Raw genomic sequence first — 9,351 nt, 5'->3', positions numbered from 1 at the left:
GAAGTGTATCCTTTGAGTGACAGGAAGCCAGGGAAGGTTTTTGAGAACTGAGGTGATGTGGTCAATCCTCCTTGTTCTGGTCAGGACTCTGGCAGCAACGTTCTGGATGAGTTGGAGTTGTTTTATTGATTGTGTACAGAGACCTGTGAAAACACTGTTACAGTAATCAAGTCTGCTAAAAACAAGCCACCCTTTTAGCGGTCTGATCCTGACAGGGAAAGGCATGAGCCAACTTGGTGAAGTGATCGGTAATCACAAGAACATCCACAGACTTGTTGTTATTATCCTCAGCCGACCAAAAGTCAATACACACAAGTTCCAGAGAATAGAATTGGGAGGGATGAAACCCCTCTTTAATGGTCACACACGCAGAGCACACAGCACACAGTGACATTTGTTCTCTGCTTTTAACCCATAGTACCTGGAGTCTAGTACTAGGAGCAGTGGGCAACTATTGTACAGCGCCCGGGGAGCAATGGGAACGAGGGGGGAAGGGGGGTGTCCGATGCCTTGCTCAAGGGCACCACGTCAGGGCAGGAGGTGAACTGGGACCTCTCCAAGTAGAAGTCCACACTCCATATTTTAGGTCTGGTCGGGGACTTGAACCGGTGACCCTACGGCTCACATTCCAAGCCCCTACCAACTGAGCCACTACCGGGGGGCAGAGGTCTTAATACTCTCCAATGGGGCTCTTGCGGAGGGCTCAGGGGCCTTGCTGAGTATGCATATGTGACAGCTCCTTACATGATTGCGAAGATCCTTTTCCATATCAAACCAGAAGAAACGCTGGCGGGCCAGAGAGAGTGTGCAGGGCTGACCTTGATGACCAGCATGGTCATGAACACCAGCCAATGCATCTACTTTCAGAGTCTCAGGCACAACAAACTGGAACTTGTTGTGTTTTGTCAGAGGGTCCCCCCGCGACCCGACCACGGATAAGCGGGAGAAGATGGATGGATGGTCCTTTGTGACCCTATAAAGGATGCCGTTTGTGAGTGTCAGTCTTTCCCACTTAAGAATTCTCCGAATTTCCAGGCTCTCATTGCAGCTTTCACGTCTAGAGGGCCTGCGTTTCCTGTCAACACAGAGAGCAACCTGTGAGATGAATGGGTCCTGTTGTTGATGAGACCGGAGGTCAGCAAAAGACAAAGATGGCAAGACATCCTGGCCAGGAGGCTCCAATGAGGTAAGATGACCGGCTAGAGAGGACGCGCGTTGCCCGGGGACAGAATCCTACTCATTGAATGAGGAGAGGATGGAGGAGACATCCTCACTGGACATCACAGGCCCTGTCCAGCAACTCAGAGTCAGGACTTGAGTTGGTGGGACTCCCGACGGAGAAGGGACTTGAGTCGGCGGGACCCCCGACGGAGAAGGGACTTGAGTCAGGACTTGATTCAGGACTTGAGTCAGCGGGACCCCCGACGGAGAAGGGACTTGAGTCGGCGGGACCCCCGACGGTGAAGGGACTTGAGTCAGGACTTGAGTCAGGACTTGAGTCAGGACTTGAGTCAGCGGGACCCCCGACGGAGAAGGGACTTGACTTAGGACTTGAGTCGGAGGGACCCCCGACGGAGAAGGGACTTGAGTCAGGACTTGAGTCGGCTGGACCCCCGACGGAGAAGGGACTTGAGTCAAGACTTGAGTCGCTGGGACCCCCGACGGAGAAGGGACTTGAGTCAGGACTTGAGTCGGCTGGACCCCCGACGGAGAAGGGACTTGAGTCAAGACTTGAGTCGGAGGGACCCCCGACGGTGAAGGGACTTGATTTGGCGGGACAGGGACAGGATACGCAGGGCTTGAGTGGGCCGGGGAGCCGGAACTGGAGCCAAAACCATGGCTGCCGGGGTTCGGGCTGGTTGCTCCCAAACGTTGTGGGTGTGCTACAGCGGATATCACCACTATACCAAGATTGTAATCCTTGCGACGTTTATAAATATTTTAAATTGTCCAAATGTCTCACACTAATACATCATATGGTGGCCTATATATCACCGTTCAAATATCAGCTACCTCTGTCAATGCATTGTGGAAATATGAGCCTGGAAATGTACTACATTGTACATTTCAGGGACAGTTTAAATGTTAAAAAAACTCCTCTAATTGGACATACTAAAACACTCGTCCTGACGTTTAAAAACACTTTTCCCGACATTTTAAAAATTATTTCTGCCTTGTAAAGTGCTGTGATGGGCCCTGGAAGTGTCACACTATTTAAACAATGTTTACCCAGGATTCAAACACCTTTCCTGGCTTGTAAATTGCTGTGATGCGCCCTGGTCGGTTAATTATATGTTAAAATAATCAAAAATGAAGTTTAAAAAGATTCTCGAAAAAATGACTAAGTGCCAACGGAGAAGGGGCCCGAAAAAGCTCAACCCTTTGGGGCTTCGGGCCCTTTTTTCCCCTTCTCCGTTGTAAGTTGCAACGGAGAAGGGGAAGTGTCCGGGGATTCATTTCCCCTTCTCCATCAAAATTGTTCCTCCATACATTTTGGACTACTGTCCGCACGAAATCGGAAACCCGGTTTTTGGGTGCACAGAAAAAAAAACGGCCGTCTGAAATCATGGAGGTGATGTATCTGCTCACAGTGCACACTGGGTCGGACAGATTTGATGCCTCAAGACCCCCCCAGCCTGGTTCTCACAAAAGTTGGAAGAATATATGTGTCACCCTTTTGGCCCGGATCTATTTATTTTCTTTTTTCTTCAGTTTTGGCGCTCTGGGAGAATGTAAGGGATAATGTGCAGCTACGCGGTGTTCTTTTCCCCATAATGACCAAGTCGCTGCACATTATCCCGCTTATCACACGGCCACATTCTCAACAAAGTAACGACATGACTCCCAATATTAATTGAAATGCTTTTATGGATTTAGAAAATGATTTTATTGATTTAAAACATAGTTGTATGCATTGATTTAAATTGACATGCACCCGCTGAGAAAAATAATCCGTTGTTGCCATTTGAAAAACGTTGCAACGGCAGGAAGGCGGAGCTTTTTGATTACAGATTTGAAAACATTGGAAAGTATCTAGATATCCTGCCCTGATGCCAAAGTAACTGCACACTGAATATGTGTCGCCGTCTGATGTCTATGTCTGGACCGCTGCGTAAGAAGGAGGGTTTCTGACGTTACTTCTCCGCTGTTTTCTTGTCGCTCTTGTCTTGTCAGTTCGAAACTGTATACAGTTAAATCGACCGGACTTCTTTGTGCAGATGTGAGCGTCCTTAACAACGGTCAATGAATCCTTGACAGCGGTCTGTCTGTTCTGGATTAACAACGTGTCACGTGTTCTGAATTGACCAATCAGAATCGAGTATTCAACTAAACCATGTAATAAAAAGAGTTTCACAGCTGTAGTCTTTCATTCTTCCCATCACAGCTAACTCCTCTGGGTATTTTCTCTTTGGGGCCTGTGGACTGAGTAGAATTCAAGACTACAGCTGTGGAACTCTTTATAGTACAACGCTACTTTATTAAATATTCTTAAATCTTCCTGAGGCGCCATCTTGTCTCCTTTTGAACTTACTCCTGGACTTTGGAAAAATAACGCTTTAAATTATCAGACTGTTAGGTTCCTCTCCTCCTCCTGTTAGTTTAGATTCTCAGACTCTGGGTTTGGCTCCTCTTCCCCTCCTGTTACTCGGTGTTACCGGAGACGTCAGGCGGTTCGTCTGCGGCCTCGGGGTGAGCGGAGGGGATTCTGGCGCCACCCTGACGCTGTTTTTCCCGTACAGCCGGCGCTCGTACTGCAGCAGCTGCTCCCAGAAGCCGGCGTTGAGCCGAATGCACGGCCGCTGATCCTGAACCTGGGGAGAATTAACAAACTACTGATGAGCTAATAACCAGTTCTATCACCAAAACAAAAAGGTTGCTAGGTGTTGGGAAAATACTGAATGTCCTCTTCCAACATGAGAGTAGCGTGCTAACAAAGGTATCAACTGTAGCTGTGAACATGACAGGATGTGTGATGACCCAGAAGAGCATCAGGACTGCTTGAGGCAGATGATAGCTATGTGAGTAACATGATGACTCAGCCTCTATGGAGAGAGACATCAAGCATGCTCATTTCTGACGTGGAGCTAATCTGAAGTAAACATTGAATACTGCTTTCTGTTCCTCCATCTTGTGACTGTGTGACTCCCTCTCTTGGATATCAGCATGTGAAGGACACTGCTCAGGAACTAGCTGATGCTCTGCATGTGATGACTACTTCCATTATTTTCTTTTTTATATATTTGTATATATCTGAGACCTATAATATATCCCTAAAAATAATGTAGTAGCCTTAGGAGACCTCTAATAGCCACGTTCACACCGGAGTACTTTTCCCCGTACTTTTCCCCTTTATTCCGTTAGTACCCCTTATGTTGCGTTCACACCAAAAGGAGTACTTAGTGCCGGGAACTTTCACCCCCATTTTTAGTGCCTGCTAGAGAGGTGGTACTTTCCTGGGGGGAAAAAGTGCCCCAGTTCTGATTGGCTGGGCGAATTGCAAACCCCGCCCCGTAAAACTCTGAAAAAGTTTTGTGAAGCCGCCATTGTATTTGTGGCATTAGCATTATTAGCATTAGCATTAGCCCCGCGCATCAACGGAGAGAAAATAACTTATGGCAACACAAAAGAAAACATGGGAGCGGTGGAGATGAGGAGGTGTCGGCGTTCTGGCGATTTACTCGGAAGCCTTCCCCAACTCCGGGGACTTCCGGCCGGGGACTCCGGGTGGCAGTATATGCCGTGAAGTTGCTTGCAGCCTGCCAGTAAACCCAAAGCAGAAGAAGACGAAGTGACGTCAGCGGCTCATTTGCGTAATCCTCCCTCAGGGAAAAGTACTCCGGTGTGAACGCGATTGGTACTTAGTGCCCTGGGGTAATAAGTTGCCGGCACTAAGTACAGCAAAGTACAGCAAAGTAGGCTGTGTGAACGTGGCTATTGTAATACCCAGCTTTAAATGGCGTTAGCTGTGATCTGACCCTCATAGTAGCCGATAGTATTGTCTATCAGATCTATATATTTCACTTGTCACTTCTGTTTTATCTTGATATTACCCAGCGGTGCGCCTGCCGCAGCGTCACCGCGCGGTAACGCATCAGGTACGCCATCACCAGCGCGGGCGAGCGGCTCTTCCCCGCAACACAGTGCACGAGCGTGCTGCCCGCGCGGTTGCTGTGGATACGGTCGGCCACGCGGTCGAAGTGATCGCCGAGGCGCGCGCAGGGCAGGTCGGGCACGGGGACGCGAACAAACTCCACCCCCTGGAGGGCGGGGCCTGCGTGGCTCAGCGTGGCGTTCACCACCAGCGTGACGCCTTTCAGAGAGAGCAGCGGTGCGTTCAGGGCCGCCTCCGCCCCCCCCAGGAAGAGAGAGGGCGTGATCTGAGACACCGCCATCTGAAACACAGGGGGGAGGGTTTGAGGGTGTGTGTGAGTGTGTGAGTGAGTGAGTGAGTGAGTGAGTGAGTGAGTGAGTGAGTGAGTGAGTGAGTGAGTGTGTGTGTGTGTGTGAGTGAGTGAATGAGAGAGTGAGTGTGTGTTTGAGCGTGTGTGTGTGTGTGTGTGCATGTGTGTGTGAACATGTGTGCGTGTGTGTGTGTGCGTGTGTGTGTGTGTGTGTGTGTGTGTGTGTGTGTGTGTGTGTGAGTGCATGTGTGCGTGTTTCTCTGTGTGTGTTTGTCTGAGTGTGAGCGTGTGAGTGTGTTACCTGCTGCTGTGTCAGTCGCTTCACTTTAGTTGTGGTTGTTTCTTCCTTTGATTCCTGCTCTGAATGAGCAGACACACACACACACACACACACACACACACATGATACCCTAGAAGGCTGTGTGTGTGTGTGTGTGTGTGTGTGTGTGTGTGTGTGTGTGTGTGTGTGTGTGTGTGTGTGTGTGTGTGTGTGTGTGTGTGTGTGTGTGTGTGTGTGTGTGTGTGTGTGTGTGAAGGGTTAATTTTAGTCCAACAGCTGAAGTCATGTCACTTGAAATATACTCAAACAACATCTGATGTAATGTTTTTATATATCACACTTTATCTGTCAATGGGCATTTTTAAACGACAGCTTAGATTAGCGTTTTATTAGCGACCCCTCACTTTAAATTATATTTTAGTCTTTCTATTAACCCACTTTTATATTGTTTTATTTATTTTATAGACCTTAAAAGGGTTTTATCTTATATTATTTAAAAGTTTTATTTATGTTTGATTGCTGTTTTTTTAATATTATAATCATTTAAACTTTATTAGAATCATTCGTTTTTATTACTATTATCTTGTTATGTTGTTGTTTATTTTATAGTGTGTCATATTGTTGCATCGATTCACTTGTTATCGCCATTTAGTAAAGCACTTTGAGCTGCACGTGCTGTATGCAAAGTGCTTTATAAATAATTAGCATTGATTGTCCGCCGCTGTTAGCCGTTAGCACTAAAGCTAACATTCAGACTGAGAGAAAGTGTGACACGGAGAACGAGGTGGAAATCATTAAACGTCGGGGCGTGTTCAGAGCTGCTAACACACAGCAGGGGAGTCGGTTGGTTCCGTAGGAGGCGAGTGTTAAACGCGTTATGACATCAGTTACGACTCGGATTTGTGGTCTTTCTTTGTGTATTTTCATAGACTTATATTTCAACAATTTTAGGACAAACTGTGACTTTCTTGACATGGAAAATATTCTTTTAAATTGACAAACATCATATGTGTAATTCATGGCACAATTCAAACGGGATCAATATCAAAATAAGAGCACGATGACCTGACTTCACAATAAGAGCACGATGACCTGACTTCACAATAAGAGCACGATGACCTGACTTCACAATAAGAGCACGATGACCTGACTTCACAATAAGAGCACGATGACCTGACTTCACAATAAGAGCACGATGACCTGACTTCACAATAAGAGCACAGATGACCTGACTTCACAATAAGAGCACAGATGACCTGACTTCACAATAAGAGCACGATGACTTGACTTCACAATAAGAGCACGATGACCTGACTTCACAATAAGAGCACGATGACCTGACTTCACAATAGGAGCACGATGACCTGACTTCACAATAAGAGCACGATGACCTGACTTCACAATAAGAGCACGATGACCTGACTTCATAATAAGAGCAAGATGACCTGACTTCACAATAAGAGCACGATGACCTGACTTCACAATAAGAGCACGTTGATCTGACTTCACAATAAGAGCACGATGACCTGACTTCACAATAAGAGCACGATGTCCTGACTTCACAATAAGAGCACGATGACCTGACTTCACAATAAGAGCACGATGTCCTGACTTCACAATAAGAGCACAATGACCTGACTTCACAATAATAGCACAATGACCTGACTTCACAATAAGAGCACAGATTACCTGACTTCACAATAAGAGCACGATGACCTGACTTCACAATAAGAGCACGATGACCTGACTTCACAATAAGAGCACGATGACCTGACTTCACAATAAGAGCACGATCACCTGACTTCACAGTAAGAGCACGATGACCTGACTTCACAATAAGAGCACGATGATCTGACTCCAAAATAAAGCATAAATGACCTGACTTCACAATAAGAGCACAATGACCTGACTTCACAATAAGAGCACGATGACCTGACTTCACAATAAGAGCACGATGACTTGACTTCACAATAAGAGCACGATGACATGACTTCACAATAAGAGCACGATGACCTGACTTCACAATAAGAGCATGATGACCTGACTTCACAATAAGAGCACGATGACCTGACTTCACAATAAGAGCACAGATTACCTGACTTCACAATAAGAGCACGATGACCTGACTTCACAATAAGAGCACGATAACCTGACTTCACAATAAGAGCACAGATGACCTGACTTCACAATAAGAGCACAGATGACCTGACTTCACAATAAGAGCACGATGACTTGACTTCACAATAAGAGCACGATGACCTGACTTCACAATAAGAGCACGATGACCTGACTTCATAATAAGAGCAAGATGACCTGACTTCACAATAAGAGCACGATGACCTGACTTCACAATAAGAGCACGTTGATCTGACTTCACAATAAGAGCACGATGACCTGACTTCACAATAAGAGCACGATGTCCTGACTTCACAATAAGAGCACGATGACCTGACTTCACAATAAGAGCACGATGTCCTGACTTCACAATAAGAGCACAATGACCTGACTTCACAATAATAGCACAATGACCTGACTTCACAATAAGAGCACAGATTACCTGACTTCACAATAAGAGCACGATGACCTGACTTCACAATAAGAGCACGATGACCTGACTTCACAATAAGAGCACGATCACCTGACTTCACAGTAAGAGCACGATGACCTGACTTCACAATAAGAGCACGATGATCTGACTCCAAAATAAAGCATAAATGACCTGACTTCACAATAAGAGCACGATGACCTGACTTCACAATAAGAGCACGATGACCTGACTTCACAATAAGAGCACAATGACCTGACTTCACAATAAGAGCACGATGACCTGACTTCACAATAAGAGCACGATGACTTGACTTCACAATAAGAGCACGATGACCTGACTTCACAATAAGAGCACAATGACCTGACTTCACAATAAGAGCACGATGACCTGACTCCACAATAAGAGCACGATGACCTGACTTCACAATAAGAGCACGATGACCTGACTTCACAATAAGAGCACGATGACTTGACTTCACAATAAGAGCACGATGACCTGACTTCACAATAAGAGCACGATGACTTGACTTCACAATAAGAGCACGATGACCTGACTTCACAATAAGAGCACGATGACCTGACTTCACAATAAGAGCACAGATGACCTGACTTCACAATAAGAGCACGATGTCCTATCTTCACAATAAGAGCACGATGACCTGACTTCACAATAAGAGCACAGATTACCTGACTTCACAATAAGAGCACGATCACCTGACTTCACAGTAAGAGCACGATGACCTGACTTCACAATAAGAGCACGATGATCTGACTCCAAAATAAAGCATAAATGACCTGACTTCACAATAAGAGCACGATGACCTGACTTCACAATAAGAGCACGATGACCTGACTTCACAATAAGAGCACGATGACCTGACTTCACAATAAGAGCACAATGACCTGACTTCACAATAAGAGCACGATGACCCGACTTCACAATAAGAGCATTCTGACCTGACTTCACAATAAGAGCACGATGACCTGACTTCACAATAACAGCACGATGACCTGACTTCACAATAAGAGCATAGATGACCTGACTTCACAATAAGAGCATAGATGACCTAACTTCAACATAAGAGCTGGGCTGAAGTCGAATAGTCCGTTTGGCTTAGGAAC

At 46.1% G+C, this 9,351-nt stretch overlaps 1 protein-coding gene across 2 annotated transcripts; it reads right to left on the bottom strand.

The window, feature by feature from the left end:
- Nucleotides 1-2,787: 2,787 nt before the first annotated feature.
- On the bottom strand, nt 2,788-5,765 carry LOC117442355 (dual specificity protein phosphatase 18). Of its 2 annotated transcripts, none has more exons than XM_034078353.2 (3): nt 5,704-5,765; nt 5,052-5,393; nt 2,788-3,830 (listed from the first exon to the last, which is right to left on the bottom strand). In XM_034078353.2, exons 2-3 carry the CDS (start codon nt 5,391-5,393, stop codon nt 3,609-3,611), a joined length of 564 nt encoding a protein of 187 aa, XP_033934244.1. In that variant the 5' UTR covers nt 5,704-5,765; the 3' UTR covers nt 2,788-3,608. The 2 variants fall into 2 exon arrangements, with proteins under 2 accessions (XP_033934244.1, XP_033934245.1); XM_034078354.2 differs by having other exon boundaries at nt 2,788-3,812.
- Between the last annotated feature and the right edge of the window lie 3,586 nt (nt 5,766-9,351).

The sequence above is a fragment of the Pseudochaenichthys georgianus genome, unplaced genomic scaffold, assembly GCF_902827115.2.
Source record: "Pseudochaenichthys georgianus unplaced genomic scaffold, fPseGeo1.2 scaffold_417_arrow_ctg1, whole genome shotgun sequence".
In the NCBI taxonomy this organism is placed as follows: domain Eukaryota; kingdom Metazoa; phylum Chordata; class Actinopteri; order Perciformes; family Channichthyidae; genus Pseudochaenichthys; species Pseudochaenichthys georgianus.
Note: the sequence above shows the minus strand (reverse complement) of the source record. Positions and strands in the feature narration are given on the sequence as shown.

Bases quoted from the DNA above. Each gene is read 5' to 3' on its own strand.
- LOC117442355 (XM_034078353.2), bottom strand. From the start codon at position 5,393: ATGGCGGTGTCTCAGATCACGCCCTCTCTCTTCCTGGGGGGGGCGGAG. The intron at 3,831-5,051 runs GTAATATCAAGA...GCTCATCAGTAG, and splicing joins TGCGGCAGGCGCACCGCTGG to TTTGTTAATTCTCCCCAGGT.